Raw genomic sequence first — 19,603 nt, forward strand, 5'->3', positions numbered from 1 at the left:
CACGCCTCCCTCCCTCTTATTATTATTATTTTTTTTTGGTAAACCAACCTTATCCTTCCCCTCAGCCTCCCTGTCTCGGAGAGACAAGAGAGGAGAGAGAGAGAGAGACACGGGCCTCCGCCAATCAACGCCGGACGGACCCGCCCTCTCCTCCAGCCTGCCCGCCAATCGACGAAGCCTTAGCGAGGAAGGCGGGTGAGGGAGGCGCGGCGCGTACTCGCGCTCCTGTGGGAGGGAGTGGGGAAAAAAAAGATTACGACGGAGGAAGAATGTCCCTCGCCAGGATCCGTCGTCCGAACGCGGAGATGCCGCTGGGCTAAGGCGTGCGGCGAGTTAAGATGGCGGCGCCCAGCACGTTGGAAAGATGAGAGGACGGAGATATTTTCTTTTTTTTTAAACCCCTCACAGCGATCTAGCAACTCGGTTGGCTTTTTATCCTCCTTTTTTCTCGTAGGTAGAGAAAGATAGATTCCTTTGGCGGAAGGCGGGGGTGACTGAGCCTTTTGGGGAAGCTGTTTTGCTTTTATTCCCCGTTTTAATGCGAGGTTTGCGAGAGGAGGGATTGCGAGAGGAGGGACGCAGAATTGGGCAACGGCTCGCCCCTCTTTTCTCATCAAATAACGCGAGGAATGACAGTGTTATCCTTCGTCCAGGGGCTTGTTCTCTCCATCGAGCCTACCGTGCAGGGTTGTCGTTGCAGCCTTTCCCAACTTGGGAGGGGGGGGGTTCTCCCAACGTGGGCAGGCTGCTTTTGCTGCAGTGGCTACGAAATGGGGAAGCTTTCCTTGAATTAAAGTGTACAGTATTCCTTTATAATATAGATGAAAATAGAGCTTCCTATCACCCATCTCCTCCCACTACAGTGGTGACTGTAATTTGTTGCTTGTATCCTTTAGATTTATATTAATATTGTTTCCTGATTGCTTATTTGACCCTATGACAATCATTTAGTGTTGTACCTCATGTTTCTTGGCAAATGTCTATTTTTCTTTTATGTACACTGAGCATCTGCACCAAAGGCAAACTCCTTGTGTGTCCAATCACACTTGGCCAATAAAGAATTCTATTCTATTCTCCAATTATCCTATACTATTGTTAGGTTCCCTACACAAGAAGAAGAAACCAACCTGAAGAGGAAAAACTGCACTAACCAATCCAGCAAGAACCAAGGACAGGTAGTCCTCAACTTATGACCACAACCCAGCCTGAAACGCTGCTCAGTGAGACACGTGGATCCCCCCCCCCCCATTTTAACCACCTTTCGTGCTGCAGTTGTTAAGTGAATTGTTTGGTGGTTAAGTGAATCTGGCTCCCCTATTGATTTTTGCTTGTCAGGAGGTCACAAAAAGGGGATCCACGCGACCCCAGAGTACTGCAACGACTGTCGTAAATATGAACCGGTTGCCAAGCATCTGAATTTCAATCCCAGGAATTCTGCAACAGTCGTAAATACGAAAAAATGGCTTGTGAGTCAATTTTTTTCCGTGCCGTAGTAATTTCAAATGGTCACTAAATGAATAGTTATAAGTCAAGGGCTATCTGTATGTTCCGGTGTTGGAGGTTGTAAAGCAAAAATACTGAAACAAAGGAGAATTGGGGGTTTTTTGGGGGGGGGGGCATGCTGGAATGGGAACAGCACCATGTTTTCTTGGTGAATCTCATTATGTATTTTGTGGCGATGAAAGAGAACCAAGGAAGACCAGATCCTTTCGTATCTTATTTATACATTTTCTAGAGTTAGTTTGCTGGTTCTCTGACAAATTTGGAAACTTAACTTTCTTCTTTATGCCATCAATATTAACTGCTTGGCTTTCAGAAAGTTTAAAAGTGAAAATCCTGTTGAATAGAATGGAATGGAATAGAATAGAATTCTTTATTGGCCAAGTGTGACTGGATAAACAAAGAATTTGTCATTGGTGCCTATGCTCTCAGTGTACATAATGAAATTGTCAAGAATCATTAAGTACAACACTTAAGGATTGTCATAGAGTACAAATAAGCAATCAAAAACAAAATTAATATAAACCATAAGGATACAAGCAACAAAGTTACAGTCATACAGTCATAAGTGGAAAGAGATGGGTGATAGGAACAATGAGAAGATTAATAGTAGTGTAGCCTTAGTGAATAGTTTGATGGTGATGAGTGAATTATTTGTTTAGCAAGATTGATGGCGTTTGAGAAAAAACTGTTCTTGTGTCTAGTTCTCCTGGTGTGTAGTGCCCTAGAGCGTTGTTTTGAGGGTAAGAGTTGAAACAATTTATGTCCAGGATGTGAGAGTTTAAAATAAATCTCTCGTTATATTTTGTTCAAAACAATTGCTGTTATTATTATTGGCAGGGGGACAATGCTGAGGACTTTGAGAAAACTCATCCCTCGGGGGTATCAGGTGAGTTCACCTACCTGTCTGTGATTTGGGGACAAAGAATGGTTTTTGAGCTACCAAAAGGGATCACAGTCGTGTGTTTTTTTTCTTCAGGCTAATGATACCCAATGACCTGTTTCTAAATATGCCTTTAAAAAAAAGTTTTAGAGGTTCATTTAATATGTCTTGCTGTGTGAATGGGAATGAATGTTATTTAAAATCTTAATCTATATTCATTGGATTTTTTAGATATGTATATATTTTATTATTTTAATATGTTATGAGCCGCCCCGAGTCCTCGGAGGGGGGTGGCATACAAATCCAATTAAAAAATAAATTTCCCTTTTTCTAGCTGTCGTTTTGGAAAGCTGGAAAGCTATTCACACAGACTCTTTCTCTCCTTAGCTGGGACAGGATGGCTTTCTCTACCCCAGAACTTGGCAGAGGACAATGTCAACTCAACTTCAACCAGAAATGCTCCGAGCGGCCTTTGTTACCAGCGAGAATGACCCAGTGAGTTAACATTTGGAAAGGTGGAAGCTTGGAAGGGGTCAGCTATTCTCGGTTGATAACCGCAGTTGAGCCCCAAATTCCTGTTGCGAAGTGAGACAGTGGTTAAGTGAGTTTTGCCCCGCTGTATGACCGTCCTTGCCACAGTTGTTGAGTGAATCTCTGTAGTTCTTTGAATTAGTCACCCTTATGGGAATCCGGCTTCCCCATTGACTTTGTTCGTCAGAAGGTCGCAAAAAGCGACCACGTGACCTCTGGACCATCGTAAATATGAGCCAGTTGCCACGCATACATCCCTGAAAACTTTCAAGAAGAGATTGGGCCACCATTTGTCAGAAATGGTGTAGGGTCTCCTTCTTGGGCAAGGTGGTGGTGGGGTTGGACTAGATAGAAACATAGAAGATTGATGGCAGAAAAAGACCTCCTGGTCCACCTAGTCTGCCCTTATACTACTTCCTGTATTTTATCTCAGGATGGATCTATGTTTATTCCAGGCATGTTTAAATTCAGTTACTGTGGATTGACCAACCATGTCTGCTGGAAGTTTGTGCCAAGGATCTACTACTCTTTCAGTAAAATAATATTTTCTCACATTGCTTCCAATCTTTCCCCCAACTGACCTCAGATTGTGTCCCCTTGTTCTTGTGTTCACTTTCCTATTAAAAACACTTCCCTCCTGAACCTTATTTAACCCTTTTGATGTTTCGATCGTGTCCCCCCTTTGCCTTCTGTCCTCCAGACTATACAGATTGAGTTCATGAAGTCTTTCCTGATACGTTTTATGCTTAAGACCTTCCACCATTTTTGTAGCCCGTCTTTAGACCCGTTCAATTTTATTTATTTATTTATATAGATGACCTACAAGGTCCCTTCCAACTCTGTTGATCAGTTAATCAAAATGATCACAGGGCCATGTTGGGATGTTGCAACGATTGTAAGTGGAAAAAACAGCCATAAAACCCTATTGTCACTTCGGTCACTAAATGAACTGTTGTAAGTATTTCCAGTTGTTTGTGGACTCGCAAGGGTTTGCAACTCTTGAGCCATGCAAAATAGATTTTTTTTAAATTGAGATTTAAAAAAAACAATACAGAAACAAAAACACAAACATAGAAAAAGGAAGAAAATAAGAAGAGAGGGGAGGGAAAAGACAAACTATACAAAAACACAACTGTACAGTACAGGCATACACGTGAATATTTATTGTTTGATCAAACCCGTGTGTGTTCATTTGGGAAGATTATTGTTGCCTTGGTCAGGGTGAGTTGCATTAGACTGTAGGGTCTAGTATAAACTGGGGATCATTTTAAATTATATGCAAGCAACCGTGTCCTTTGCTGCTTCGCCCTTTTATCCAACATCTACTTGACTTGGATTGATTGGGTGGGGAGGTAAACCAGATCAGGAAACCCACAACAACTTGGAAGATTCCGTAACTATTTTTTGATTACATGCCATCCATTTGGGTTCGACGCCTAGCAAACAAACCATAGACAATCAATGACAATCTGTCACTAATTTTTTTCTTTCAAGTCTCCCAGTGGTGTCCCCTCCAGCTTCCTGCCAGTTACCCTCTTATTTATTTATTTATTTATTCAATTTTTATGCCGCCCTTCTCCTTAGTGTCAGGGCGGCTTACAACATGTTAGCAATAGCACTTTTTTTAAACAGAGCTAGGCTATTGCCCCCACAATATGGGTCCTCATTTTACCCACCTCGGAAGGATGGAAGGCTGAGTCAACCTTGAGCCGGTGATGAGATTTGAACCGCTGACCTTCAGATCTACAAGTCAGCTTCAGTGGCCTGCAGTACAGCACTCTACCGGCTGCGCCACCCCGGCTCTTCCTCTTTTATTTTCCACTTTTCCCTGCATTATGGCTTTTTCATTCGGTTCTCCTCTAATTGTGTATATTTCTATCAGAATGCCCTACAAAGAAAGAGAGTTCTAGTTTTCCTATAGAGTTGATTTTTAGTATCACAATTTACTCACAGCCTCCAGGGAATCTGCGTGGGAGATTCCCCAAGTCCCCCTGTAAGAAAGCTGCAAGGATTCTCTAAAAATCCGGAATCGATTGCAGTTGTTTCTTTACATAAAGTGCAAACATACTTATGATGCTCTAAAAAATTGCCAACGGGCAGGTTTTGGTTGCAATTTTTTTTTTAAAGTCAGGCTGGCAGGTGTTCAACACACTATGTCCTTTGTGAGGCTGTAGAAATAATCAAACAGCCCTGCTATCATAAAAAAAATAGAATTTCCCCTTAGGTGTGTGTGTCTGCTAGGGAGAAGATATCACAATCACCTTCATTTTTACAATCTGAGGCTGCAGCAACCTAAAACGTGGCAGGCAAAACCATCCTTGAGAGGTTTTATAGTCGAGGATTTTTTTACTCTCCTGCTGAATCTTCTGGGGGGTCTCCATGGAAACCACAACAGGCAGCCAAGACCCTGTCGTGTAACACACACACACACACACACACCCTCCGCAGAAGCACAGGGCCAACCCCTGCCATCCAGAGTCCTAGTTGCCTGGCAACAGATTTTCCCTGTTGCTTGGAGCAAATAAATCCAGGGTGGGCATAGGCACCTAAAGTGGATGGTGGAGATGGATTTAAACCTGTTTTTTTCTCAACTCGAGATCACCAGCAGATCAGGAAAGCAATCTTAGCCCAGTGGACTAAAGGCGCTCTCGGTCCCGCCTTAATTCATGCTCAAAGAGAGGAAGAAAGATTGTATGAAGCCCTACATGGCATTGGACCAGAGTACCTCCGGAACCACCTGCTACCGCATGAATCCCAGCGACCGATAAAGTCCCACAGAGTTGGTCTTCTCTGGGTCCCGTCGACTAAACAATGTCGTTTGGCGGGCCCCAGGGGAAGAGCCTTCTCTGTGGCGGCCCTGGCCCTCTGGAACCAACTCCCCCCGGAGATTAGAACTGCCCCCACCCTCCCGGTCTTTCGTAAACTACTCAAGACTCACTTATACCGCCAGGCATGGGGGAGTTGAGACACCTTTCCCCCAGGCTTTTTTTATACTTTGTTTTATGTTTGGTATGAATGTGCTGTTTGGTTTTTTAAATAATGATAGGGTTTTATATGTTTTTTTAATATTAGATTTGTTCCACTATTATATTGTTTTTATTACTGTTGTGAGCCGCCCCAAGTCTTTGGAGAGGGGCGGCATACAAATCTAATAAATAATAATAAATAATAATAATAATGAAGGCTCAATGGCTTGCATCCAGAGCTCTCTAGATACCCCCAACATAGTGAATATATGACAAGATCCTTGACTTACAACAGTACATTTAGTGACAGATCAGATTTACAACGGCACTGGGAAAAAATCCATTTTTCACACTTAGTGTTCTGCCCTAGCTGCGGACTACAAAGAACGCAGCACACACAAAGTCTGTACAAATCCTTAGTTTACTAATTAAGGACTATTAATGAGCTTTCTTGGTAGTCATCAAAACGCAAACACAGTTTCAAGCACACTGGGACAAGGGCCCCCCTCCCTAAAGCTCCTAGGTAAGAAAGCGAGGACAATTCAAGGGAAATATTTCTTCACCCAGAGGGTCCTTGGTTTATGGAATTCCCTTCCAAAAGAGGTCGTGACAGCTGTCAGCCTGGATAGCTTCGAGGCAGGATTAGACAGATTCATGGATGCCGAGTGTATCGGTGGCTATTGAAACGGATGTCCATGTGCTGCCTCTATGTTGGTTGAGGCAGGCAGGGTTTCCTTGGGTCCCATTTGTTGGGGGTCAAGGGAAAGGGAGGGTCTTGCCTTCTCTTTCTGCTCAAGATCGCCATGGGCCACTGTGGGACACAGAATGCTGGACTCGATGGGCTTTGGCCTGATTCAGCAGGGCTCTTCTTAAGTTCTTATGAAAAAAAAGCCTGCAAAGACTTAGGGCTGGAAAAAAACTTATTCAGACAAAGTAGCAGTTAAAAAGCCTGCAATCTGGGAAGCGCTGGGAAGATCTTTCGTGCCTCGTTACTTAGGATTAATATTAACAAACAAAACAATTACACTTAAAAAGGACAATTATGACAAATTATTGCAAGATACCAAAAAAAATTTAGAGAAATGGAAAGACCTACAAATATCAATGTTAGGCAGAATATCTGTAATAAAAATGGATATTCTTCCCAAATTTTTATATCTTTTTCAGACAGCTCCGATTAACTTGGAACCAAATTTTTTTAAAGAAATCAATAAAATCATCTCCAAATTCATCTGGCAAAACAAAAGGCCAAGAATAAAATATGTGTATCTCCAAGATAATAGAATTAGAGGAGGCCTGGGGCTCCCGGATCTAAAATTATACTACAAAGCGGCAAGCCTAATTTGGATAAAAGAGTGGATTAACTTAAAAAATAAGAGAATACTTGTATTAGAAGGTCATGACTTACAAACAGGCTGGCATGCGCATTTATGGAAAGATAAATTGCAAAAACAAACTATATTTGACAGGCACTTGATCCGTAAATCACTACTAAAAACCTGGTACGAAATTAAAAATAAACACTACGACAAAATTCCAAGATGGCTTTCCACTATGGAAGCCATCATCTACCCAAATTTGATCGACATAGCCAAAACCATCCAGTACAGAGACATATTACACCCAAACGGGGAACTCAAATCTAGACAAGAACTGGAAAGATTAAATCATAAAATGGATTGGTGGACATACGCCCAAATAGAATCCAGATTTAAAAAAGACAATCAAACACCCGGTATTCAAAAATCTATGAACCCATTAGATAAGATTCTGATAGGAAATGAAAACAAACAAATAAGCAGAATATACCAAATACTTTTAGAACAGGAAAGAATAAAAGATACGACCAAAACACCAATGATAGCGTGGGAAAAAAACCTGCAACACGCCATCCATATTGCCGACTGGGAAAGAACATGGACCACAATATCCAAAATAACCCTTTCGGCAGCATATAAGGAAAACTATTACAAATTATTCTACAGATGGTACCTCCCACCGGCGAGATTAGCAAAGATCCACCCAACGTTATCAGACTCATGTTGGAAGTGTAAAAAGGAAAGAGGTACGTTTTTCCATATGTGGTGGTCCTGCCCCATGATACAAAAAATTTGGACAATAACTCATACTTGGCTCACAGAGATCACGAAAGAGGAAATAGAACTCACACCGGAAGCTATGCTTTTAGGAGTTTGGAGAAAACATTATTCAAAACAAACAATGCTCCTCACAACACATATTAACACCGCCACAAGAATTGCGATAGCACAACTCTGGAAAAGTGATCAGATACCAACGGAAGATCTAATTATAGATAAGATATATGCATGTGTAGATATGGACGAATTCACGAACTCAATTAAGGGAAATAAATTAACAGAATCAAAAAGAACATGGCAAAAATGGCACGAATGGGTTCAAAAGAGAACATAAAAGCAACATAATATGAAACAACAGTACAATTGAAACGACCTACAGTTACCGTGTATAATTAATGAACGTAATAGATTTTAGAATTTAAAAATATAAAATACAATGTATATAATGAAAGAAAACCGGTCAAAACTTACTGTCAGAATGTTAACTGAGAATATGTATAATCTGTAATTCAAAATAATATGTGATGGGAATGACATAAGAAAAATTAATAAAGAGATTTAAAAAAAAAAAAAAAAAAAAAAAGAAAAAAAAGCCTGCAAAGACTTAGGGCTGGAAAAAAACTTATTCAGACAAAGTAGCAGTTAAAAAGCCTGCAATCTGGGAAGCGCTGGGAAGATCTTTCGTGCCTCGTTAGGGCTGGGGGGGGGGGGGGGCCTTTGAAAAAGCCAAATTCAGAGTATGAGAGGCACCCAAATGTCCAGCCTCTTTTGGGGGTGGAAAGAGCCTTATACTCCGAAATATACAGTACTTGAATTCTCCTTGTGGCAACCTAATGTGGTGACTTGTCATTCCATGACTCCTGGGAATAATTTCATTGCAATTCCTGCAACAAAGGAAAAAACCAAGACCGACCAGATTCCGCTAATCGCCTCTCCTCCTTTCCATCCCGCAGGCCAAACACAGCGAAGAGCATTTGGGTCAATATTACACCATCTCTCCTGAGGAAGTGAAGGAAATGCTCCCTCACGGGCTCCCAGCTCGCTTCAAACTCCAGGTGACGTGTGTCTGCCTTACGAAATGTTGCAGGCCAAACCCCAGGCTGGGCCATCAAAAGCAGCACCAAGGCTTAGCCTAACACTGATCTCGCTGAAATGATTTCTTTCTTTCTCTCTCTCTCTCTCTCTCTTTCTTCTTTCTTTCTCTCTTTCCTTCTTTCTCTCTCTTTCTCTCTCTCTTTCTTTTCTTCCTTCTTTCTTTCTTTTCTTCTTTTTTTCTCTCTTTCTCTCTCTTTCTTTCTCTCTCTCTCTTTCTTTCCTTCTTTCTTTCTCTCTCTCTTTCTCTCTCTCTCTTTCCTTCTTTCCTTCTTTCTCTCTCTTTCTCTCTTTCTTCTTTATTTCTTTTTTTATCTCTTTCCTTCTTTCTCTCTCTTTCTCTCTCTCTCTTTCTTTCCTTCTTTCTTTCTTTTCTTCTTTCTTTCTCTATTTCTCTCTTTTTTTCTCTCTCTTTCCTTCTTTCTCTCTCTTTCTCTTTCCTTCTTTCTTTCCTTCTTTCTTTCTCTCTCTCTCTTTCACTCTCTCTCATTCTTTCTTTCTCTCTCTCTTTCTCTTTCTTTCCTTCTTTCTTTCTTTCTCTCTCTTTCCTTCTTTCTCTCTCTCTCTCTCTTTCCTTCTTTCTCTCTCTCTCTTTCTTTCCTTCTTTCTTTCTTTTCTTCTTTCTTTCTCTCTCTCTCTCTCTTTCTTTCTGAAAGTCTTGACTTTTTTTCTTTTCCCCGGCAGACGAAAACCTTCAATGAAGCTTGCGTCATGATTCGACAGCCGGCGGTAGAACTCAACACCTACTTAAAACACACCAATTTCTCTCACCCAGCCGTCCGATATCTCCTCTGTATCCTTTGAAACAGAGCCGAGTCTCTCATTGCTATTCTTTCACCGAAGGCGAACGAGCAAGTTTCTGGTCCTCATGCTAAAATAGTTACAGAGGAGTGGTGCGGTGGCCTAGAAAGTGGAGCCTCCCGCCTCACAATCAGGAGGCTGGGAGTTCAAACCTTGGTAGGGGCAGATATTTCTCTCTCTCTGGGCACAGTGAGAATATATCTGCTGAACAAAACTCCATTCTGGTGACAGGAAAAGCAGTGGGCCAGTAAAACACTCCCATTCAGTGGTCCTGACTCCTCCCCGCAAGGGATTATGAGGTCGTTAAATGAAGATGCTGATGCTAAAAGTGGTTACAGAATAAGAACAGGGCTACTCTGCAGGATGCCTTCTCATTCTAAATATCTATGTAGTCCTCACTTTGTGACCATTCAAGGTTACAAAGGATCTCTGCAGAGCTATTTTATGACCGCTTTTCGAAGTTATGACAGCTGCATACATGTGTCACATGATGGCAATTTTGGACGCCCGGCACCCGGCTCAAATTGACAGCCTCCTGCAGTCATGTGACTACTGTTCGGTGCCGTTGTAACTTGGAACGGTTGCTAAAGCAAATAGCCATAAGTCCCTGTTCACGCATACACACACATTCCTCTGCAGTACAGCTGTGGCTTCCTTAAACCCTCTTGAAGATGGAGAGAAGAGTACAGGAAAGACCATGGTTCTCTGCCACGCTGTGCATTATTGTGCAAGGCAGAATTGGGTCATCGTTCACATTCCAGACGGTAAGAGCCAAAGCGATAGCACTTGGGGCTTATACAGCGATACCTCGTCTTACAAACTTTTCGAGATACAAACCCGGGGTTTGAGATTTTTTTTGCCTCTTACAAACTATTTTCACCTTACAAACCCACTGCCGCCGCTGGGATGCCCCGCCTCTGGACTTCCGTTGCCAGCGAAGCACCCGTTTTTGCGCTGCTGGGATTCCCCTGAGGCTCCTCTCCATGGGACACCCCCACCTCCGGACTTCTGGGTTTTTGCGATGCTGCAGGGAAATCCCAGCAGTGCAAAAACGGGCGCTTCGTTGGCAACGGAAGTCCGGAGGTGGGGTTTCCCATTGAGGGGAGCCTCAGGGGAATCCCAGCAGCGCAAAAACGGGCGCTTCGCTGGCAACAGAAGTCTGGAGGTGGGGTTTCCCAGCTAGGGGAGCCTCTGAAATCACAGCATCGCAAAAACACAGAGGTCCGGAGGTGGGGTTTCGAGGACTTCGGTGTTTTTGCGATGCTGCGATTTCACTGAGGCTCCGTTCGCTGGGAAACCCCACCTCTGGACTTCCTTTGCCAGCGAAGCGCTCGTTTTTGCGATGCTGCGATTCCCCTGCAGCATTGCAAAAACACAGAAGTCCGGAGGTGGGGTTTCCCATGGAGGGGAGCCTCAGGGGAATCCCAGCAGCGCAAAAACGGGCGCTCTGGCTGGCAAAAGGGGTGAATTTTGGGCTTGCACATAAAAGTCAACTCTGTGTCTGTATTTTTTTAATTTTTTGCTTTAAAGACAGGTTATTTCAAATACATGTTTTTTAAAAAAAGTTTGGCCAGTATTCTTGAGAAGAGAAATCAAGGGGAAGGGTGTGGGTTTTTTTTTCTTTTAAAAGGAAGCTATTTCATTTTGGAAATGTTCAAACAGGATGGCTTCATTTTCGGCAGACGCTAGAAACTCCTGATGTTTAAAATGAGGCATTTTGTGTGTGTGTGTGTGTGTGTGTGTGTTCTTTCTCTCCCTGCTGCAGCTCACCTCTGGCTGAAGAATTGCAAAGAATTGCTGCCGTCCTCTTACAATAGCGAGCGCTTAGACCAGCCCATGGAAGCCGCAAACTGGCTGAAGAATTTCAGAATCACCAACGGAAATGTTTTAGCCCAGGTGGACAGGAATTTCTCTCGAGCTTTGGGGACGGAGATGGGTGGGCGGGGAAAACCCTGATTATTATTATTATTATTATTTATTGGATTTGTATGCCGCCCTTCTCTGCAGACTCGGGGCGGCTAACAACAATGATTAAAAAACGCAGCATGTAACAATCCAATTAATAAAACAACTAAAAACCCTTATTATAAAAACCAAACATACACACAAACATACCATACATAACTTGTAATGGCCTAGGGGGAAAGAATATCTTAACTCCCCCATGCTTGGCGATAAAGGTGGGTCTTGAGTAATTTGCGAAAGACAAGGAGGGTGGGGGCCGTTCTAATCTCTGGGGGGAGTTGATTCCAGAGGGCCGGGGCCACCACAGAGAAGGCTCTTCCCCTGGGGTCCACCAATTATGGGTCGGCCTTGACTTTATTTAATGAACATTCATCATTAAACAATTCATCACTAAACATTGAGCTGTAGCACTCTGCTCCGGCCTAGAAATGATGAATTTGTACTAGGGATTTTAAATTGTTGTATGTCCGTTTTAGAGTCCGTCAGGAATTGGGCGGCTTATAAATTTAATTAAAAATTCAAACATTCAAAATCACAATGGCACTGAGGAACGTTTCCCACACTTATGACCATCGCAGCATCCCCGTCGCCACGCGATCCAAATTCGGACGCTGGGCAAATGACCATTGCAGTATCCCGGAGTCTTGCGATCCCCTTCCTGCGACCTTCTGGCATAAGTCAGAATGAGGGAGGCTGTATTTGTTGAGACCCCCGCGACGCACTAAAAATTGACAGTGATCTGCTTAGCAACCATGGCGAATGTCGTAAAACAAGGTGCGACTCGCATAGCAATCGCCTTCATTACAGAAATTCTGGTCCCAGTTTTGGTCATAATTGAAGGACTAACTGTATTCTATCAGGGGTTTGTTAACGGCTGAAATTCAATTTTTTTTCCCTACCGGTTGAATGGGTGTGACTTGGTGGGCGTGGCAGGGGAAGGATACTGCAAAATCTCCATTCCCTCCCCACTCCTGGGGGAAGGATAAACAAAATTTCCATTCCCTCCTGACTCGAGGGGGAAGAATACTGCAAAATCCTCATTCCCTCCCCACTCCAGGGGAAGGATACTGCAAAATGCCCAGTCCCTCCCCACTCTTGGGGGAAGGATACTGCAAAATCTCCATTGCCTTCCCTCTCCTGGGGGAAGGATACTGCAAAAATCCTCACTCCCTCCCCACTCCTGGGGGAAGGATACTGCAAAATCCTCACTCCCTCCCCACTCCTGGGGGAAGGATACTGCAAAATCTCAATTGCCTTCCCTCTCCTGGGGGAAGGATAAACAAAATTTCCATTCCCTCCCCACTCCAGGGGGAAGGATACTGCAAAATCTCAATTGCCTCCTCCTCTCTCCTGGGGGAAGGATACTGCAAAATGCCCATTCCCAGCCCACTCCTGGGGGAAGGATAAACAAAATTCCCATTCCCTCCCCACTCCAGGGGGAAGGATACTGCAAAATCTCAATTGCCTCCCCACTCTTGGGGGAAGGATACTGCAAAATCTCAATTGCCTCCTCCTCTCTCCTGGGGGAAGGATACTGCAAAATGCCCATTCCCAGCCCACTCCGGGGCCAGCCAGAAGTGGTATTTGCCAGTTCTCCAAACTACTCAAAATTTTCACTATCGGTTCTCCAGAACCTGCTAGATTTCACCCCCGGTCAGGAGCAATACATTTCTGGCTATTTGCCGCTTTCATGGCTCGCTTTTAGTTGCTTCGCAGACTTTTCATTTTGCGGCTTTATTTTAATTCTCTCTGTCTCTCTGCGCCGCAGATCAAAACACGACAGAAGTACGTCTGGGGCAAGCGAGATGTCACCGAAGAAGGCTGCTCGCTGGCAGAGTTGGCTGAGAAGGTGAGGCGTGCGCTAGAGGTGGAAGAAGGGCGGAATTCATTTACTGTTGTTATTGAATTAAACCAACTGCCTGTGGGATAGTGTATTCGTGGCCGTTTCACTTTGTAAAAGTGTCCGAGGGGCTTTACGAATTCCCTTAGCATGTTTTTTAAAAAAGGACCCGGTTTGTTGTGGTGCTTCAGGGGCTGGATTAGAAAACGGGAGACTGGGAGTTCTAGTGCTATGTTAGGCATGAAAGTCAGCAGGGTGAGCCAGTCACCAGGAGACTGGGACTTCTAGTAATGCCTCAGGCATAAAAGCCAGCTGGGTGACTTTGGGCCAATCACCTGGAGATGGAGAGTTCTAGTCCCGATTCAGGCATGAAAGGCAGCTGGGTGACTTTGAGCCAATCACCTGGAGATGGAGAGTTCTAGTCCCGATTTAGGCATGAAAGGCAGCTGGGTGACTTTGAGCCAATCACCAGGAGACAGTGAGTTCTAGTCCTGACTTAGGCATGAAAGGCAGCTGGGTGACTTTGGGCCAATCACCTGGAGATGGAGAGTTCTAGTCCCGATTCAGGCATGAAAGGCAGCTGGGTGACTTTGAGCCAATCACCTGGAGATGGAGAGTTCTAGTCCCGATTTAGGCATGAAAGGCAGCTGGGTGACTTTGAGCCAATCACCAGGAAACAGTGAGTTCTAGTCCTGACTTAGGCATGAAAGGCAGCTGGGTGACTTTGGGCCAATCACCTGGAGATGGAGAGTTCTAGTCCCGATTCAGGCATGAAAGGCAGCTGGGTGACTTTGAGCCAATCACCTGGAGATGGAGAGTTCTAGTCCCGATTTAGGCATGAAAGGCAGCTGGGTGACTTTGAGCCAATCACCTGGAGATGGAGAGTTCTAGTCCCGATTTAGGCATGAAAGGCAGCTGGGTGACTTTGAGCCAATCACCAGGAGACGGAGAGTTCTAGTCCTGACTTAGGCATGAAAGCCAACTGGGTCACTCCTCTCAGCCCGACCCACCTCACAGGGTTGTGGCTTCGGGGAATATAAGAGTCGGGAGCTTTATGGAAGCCGCCTCGAATTCTTTGAAAGGAAGCCGGGATTTTATCACAGTCCCGCAAACTACAAAGGGGGCAGGCCAGCCGTTGCCGCTGGATGACCCCATAGCCCCCCCCCCTCCCTGCCTTCTTCCTTCCCCCCTTCTTTCCTTTCTCAGGGCTTGGCTTGGGTGAAGTACGCCAGCGATGCCGTCGGGGTGATCCTGAAAGAGCTGAAGCAGCAATCTTGCCAGGGATCCTTCCGGCTGCTGGTGGCGGTGGATGGAATCAACTCCCTTTGGGGGAAGCCGTCGTTGAAGCACAACAAGCAGGGTGTAGGTTGCCTGGTTGCACTTCACACTTAAGTGACCTTCGGTTTAAGGTAGATTAGGTAGAATTCTTTCTTGGCCAAGTGTGATTGTACACACAAGGGATTTGTCTTTGGTGCAGATGCTCTTAGTGTACATAAAAGAAAAAGAGACATTTGTCAAGAATCATGGGGTACAACACTTAATGATTGTCGTAGGGGTCAAATAAGCAATGAAGATTTAAGCAAGGCTTAGCAACTAACGGTAGCCCTCGACTTAAGTCCGTCTGCTTAGCCATTTGTTCTGTAACATGTGGAAATGAATCAAGCAGAGAAGCCACCTAGAACGTGACAGTGAGGACAACTAGCCAGTGGAACGTCTTGCCACCAGAAGTTGCAAATGCTCCAACACTGAAAGTTTTTTGGACAATCATTTGTCTGGAATAGTATAGGGCCTGCTGTTTGAGCAGGGGTGGGGGGGAGTAGAAGACCACCAGGATCCCTGTTATTCTATTTTTTTAAATTAATTTGACTGCTATGCTGCCCAATCCCATTCTGACCTTCTCAGTGTGGAATGAGGGTGAACATAGCATGTTTTTCCAGAGATACTGAAAATGTAGAGATTTTCTCTCTTCGTCTCTTCAGGTCTCTGTGGAGGAGCTGACGCTGATACACAACCTCAGGAAGATGGTGGAGAATGATTGGGTGAGGATGGCGACTTCCTCCCAGGAAGACTAGAATAAGAATAGGATAGAATAAGCAATAGGATAAGACAGGGTAGGATAGGGAATAGGAATAATAGAAATAATAAAAATAATAGAAGTAGAATAGAGAAGATAATAGAATAATAGAAGAGAAAAAAGAAAATGGAATAGAGAATAGAATAGGAGGTATTATAGGAATAGGAAGAGAAAGAGAATAGAGAATAGAAATAGAATAGAATAGAAAAAAGGAAATAGAATAGAAATTGATTAAGAGGTAGGGTTGGATAGAGAATAGGAATAATAGAAATAGAATAAAGAATAGAATGGAATAATAGAAAAAAGAAAATAGAATAGAGAATAGAATAGGAGATATGATAGAATAAGGAATAGGAAGAGAATAGAGAATAGAATAGAAATCGAATAGAATAAAAAAAGGAAATAGAGTAGAATAGAAAAAAAGAAATAGAATAGAAATAGAATTAAGAGGTAGGGTCGGATAGAGAATAGAATAGAATAATAGAATAGAAAAAAGAAAATAGAATAGAGAATAGGAGATATGATAGAATAAGGAATAAGAATAGAAATAGAATAGAATAGAAAAAAGGAAATAGAATAGAAATTGATTAAGAGGTAGGATAGGATAGAGAATAGGAATAATAGAAATAGAATAGAGAATAAAAGAATAGAATAGAAAAAAGAAAATAGAATAGAGAATAGAATAGGAGATATGATAGAATAAGGAATAGGAAGAGAAAGAGAATAGAATAGAAAAAAGGAAATAGAATAGAAATAGAATTAAGAGGTAGGATAGGATAGAGAATAGGAATAACAAATAGAATAGAGAATAGAATAACAGAATAGAGAATAGAATAGGAGATATGATAGAATAAGGAATAAGAATAGAATAGAATAGAAAAAGCAATAGAATAGAAATAGAATTAAGAGGTAGGATAGGATAGAGAATAGGAATAATAAAAATAGAATAGAATAATAGAAATGAAAAGAAAAAAAGAAAATAGAACAAGGAATGGGAATAGACTAGGAATAGAACAGAATAATGGTAGAGAAGACAAGAGATAGAATAAGAATAGAGTTGGCCACATGTGGTTAGACACGCAAGGAATTTGCCCCCAGTGCATAAGCTCTCACTACACCTGTCAAAATAAGTGACAGATCCTTAAGACCGATTCAGAGCCGAGCCAGATGCCACGGCTTCTAGGAGGCTGGCCACGGATAGACGTTGTGGCCCTGACTTGTTTGTTCCTCTTGTGCGTGTTTTCAGACGGGAGGAGCCATCGTGAGCTCGCTCAGCCAGACAGGAGCCCCCTTCACACCCCGGCCGCTTTATCTGCCGCACGAGTTGCTGGGACGGGTGAGTGGCAGCTGGTTGGAGGGAAACCCAGAATGGAGTCCAACCCTCGTCGCTCTCTAATTGGCCTGTTCAGAAGGACCATCTGGTCTTCGACACTCTCTGACCTTCTTGGGTTCCTTGGAGGTGTTTCATGAACAAAATGGCATCATCAGTGCTAGGTGGGAGGAGGAGGAGGAGATGGAGGAAGAGGAGGAGCTAACTAGGGAGTGCTGGGTTGTTTCCTGGTAGACATTTTTTGACCCAGCTAGGTAGCATCATCAATGCTAGACAGGAGTGGGGTTTTTGAGGAAGAGATTTGGGGAGGAGGAGGACGAATGTGGGGCACTGGGTGCTCTTTTTTGGGGGGGGATAAAATTGTTCTTTATTTTTCTTGCAACATACAATAAAACAACACGAGCAATAAAAAACACAGAATCAACGCTTAAAATAATAATAATATTTCTTAGATATGTTAAACCTTCAGAGAGAGAAAAGCGCTAATAATACTTTCAATATGTACTTTTTATCCTTTGCTAAGTTAATTAAAATTAGCCCCACGTGAGATATATTTCATCTACAAATAACAACATTATAAAATCTAGTCCCTTATATTCCCTTTTTCTATTTATAATAAAACATAAACATCTTAACATCTTAACTCAATATATAATTTAATCCTTTCATCTCTGTGTTAACTCCTTATCCAATGCTGCCACCAGCCCTTATTTCGTCATCTGGGTTTTTAATCGATTAAAATTAAATCATCATGTATTTCTTCAAAAGCAAGTAAAAGAAAATACTTCTCAGTTATTTTTAGTTTCCAACCATTCATAAAACTTTCCCCAAATCAACTCCTCTTTAGGAAGAGCTACACACCCTTTCTAGCACTGATGGTGTTCCCTAATTGGGTCACGAGACGTCTGTAAGGAAACCACCCTAGTCAGGACAGCAACATGGAATCTACAGCTCAACCCTGAGCTACAACTATTCTATGCAAAAAGAAGAGGATGGTAGATTTCACCTTCAAGTTTATTGTCCTTTTGGACAAGCTAAAAGAACCTCCACTACTATTTGATTTTAATTCTACTCATCATTCACATACACCCACACATCCCAATCCTTCTTTTCCCAATCTCCAGGAAGGTTTCGCCGCTCTGGATCCTTTTGTTCCCATCGAGGTTTGCAACTACAACGATCTGGAGTTTGAGAGCTGCTACCAGTATTATTTGGAACGCAAGTGGCTGCAGCATGAAAAAGGCAAGTTTGGCTGTTTTCAGAGCTGAAGGAGTCGGTTTAGGAAGGGCAGAGGGAGAAACTCAAGAGATTTATTCATCTCTGCATCAAAGCACCCAGCTAAAAAACCAGGAGAGGGTGAATTCTAGTCCTGCCTTCGGCATGAAAGTCGACTGGGTGACTTTTCACCAGTCAGCTGGAGATGGGGAGCTCTAGTCCCACCTTAGGCCTAGAAAGCCGATTGGATGACTTTGGGCCAATCACCAGGAGACTGGGAGTTCTAGCGCTGCCTTAGGCTTGAAAGCCAACTGGGTGACTTTGGGCCCATGGGAAAGCCAACAGCCCATCTTGCAGGGTGGTTGTGGGGGGAAATAGGAGGAAGCAGTATTAGGTACGTTCACCATCTTGAATTACTTATCAAAATAATAAAAGGCGGGATTTTAAAACATCTTAATTATTATTATTATTATTATTATTATTATTATTTATTGGATTTGTATGCCGCCCCTCTCCGTAGACTCGGGGCGGCTAACAACAATGATAAAAACAACATGTAACAATCCAATCCAATACTAAAATAACTAAAAAAAACCTTATTATAAAAACCAAACATACATACAGACATACCATGTGTAAATTGTAAAGGCCTAGGGGGAAGAGAATATCTCAGTTCCCCCATGCCTGACGGCAGAGGTGGGTTTTAAGAAGCTTACGAAAGGCGAGGAGGGTGGGGGCAATTCTAATCTGGGGGAAGTTGGTTCCAAAGGGCCGGGGCCACCACAGAGAATGCTCTTCCCCGGGTCCCGCCAAACGACATTGTTTCATCGATAGGACCCGGAGAAGGCCAACTCTGTGGGACCTAACTGGTCGCTGGGATTCGTGCAGCAGAAGGCGGTCCCTGAGATATTCTGGTCCGGTGCCATGAAGGGCTTTATAGGTCATAACCAACACTTTGAATTGTGATCGGAAACTGATCAGCAACCAATGCAGACTAATGAATAAAATAAATGAATGAAAGTTGCTTGTAAGATGATTTTGTGTGTGTGTGTTTATTCTGAAGCCCGTTGCTAACCCGACTCTCTCATTCTCTCTCTCTCTCTCCATATATACATATGAAATTCTTTCTTTAATGAAATAGCCAACACCCACGGAGGCAGGCTGGAACTCCGTTTTCTTTCTGGATGTAACCCTGGACTGTTTGAGCGACTCAGCGCTTTCTTGTAGCCCACCAACCCGCAGACATCATGGCTTGTAATAAATGTTCTTGTAATAAACCCCCTTGTAATAAATGTTCCCAAAAAATC

At 43.2% G+C, this 19,603-nt stretch overlaps 1 protein-coding gene across 6 annotated transcripts; it reads left to right on the forward strand.

Annotated features, from left to right (window-relative positions):
• The first annotated feature begins 116 nt into the window (after positions 1-116).
• DAP3 (death associated protein 3) lies at positions 117-19,603 on the forward strand. Of its 6 annotated transcripts, XM_070766447.1 has the most exons (15): positions 314-450; positions 1,100-1,175; positions 1,336-1,466; positions 2,341-2,389; positions 2,771-2,878; positions 8,933-9,034; positions 9,756-9,864; positions 10,544-10,636; positions 11,638-11,768; positions 13,606-13,686; positions 14,884-15,039; positions 15,657-15,716; positions 16,998-17,087; positions 18,206-18,323; positions 19,438-19,603. In XM_070766447.1, the coding sequence occupies exons 4-15, from the start codon at positions 2,348-2,350 to the stop codon at positions 19,521-19,523; spliced, it is 1,176 nt and encodes a 391-aa protein (XP_070622548.1). In that variant the 5' UTR covers positions 314-450; positions 1,100-1,175; positions 1,336-1,466; positions 2,341-2,347; the 3' UTR covers positions 19,524-19,603. The 6 variants fall into 6 exon arrangements, with proteins under 6 accessions (XP_070622550.1, XP_070622546.1, XP_070622549.1 ...); XM_070766446.1 differs by having other exon boundaries at positions 302-454; positions 1,100-1,466; XM_070766449.1 differs by lacking the exons at positions 314-450; positions 1,100-1,175; positions 1,336-1,466 and adding an exon at positions 117-195.

This window comes from Erythrolamprus reginae, chromosome 13, assembly GCF_031021105.1.
Source record: "Erythrolamprus reginae isolate rEryReg1 chromosome 13, rEryReg1.hap1, whole genome shotgun sequence".
Lineage (NCBI taxonomy): Eukaryota > Metazoa > Chordata > Lepidosauria > Squamata > Dipsadidae > Erythrolamprus > Erythrolamprus reginae.

Bases quoted from the DNA above. Each gene is read 5' to 3' on its own strand.
- DAP3 (XM_070766449.1), top strand. From the start codon at position 2,348: ATGCTGAGGACTTTGAGAAAACTCATCCCTCGGGGGTATCAG. The intron at 2,390-2,770 runs GTGAGTTCACCT...TTCTCTCCTTAG, and splicing joins TCATCCCTCGGGGGTATCAG to CTGGGACAGGATGGCTTTCT. The intron at 9,035-9,755 runs GTGACGTGTGTC...TTTCCCCGGCAG, and splicing joins CAGCTCGCTTCAAACTCCAG to ACGAAAACCTTCAATGAAGC.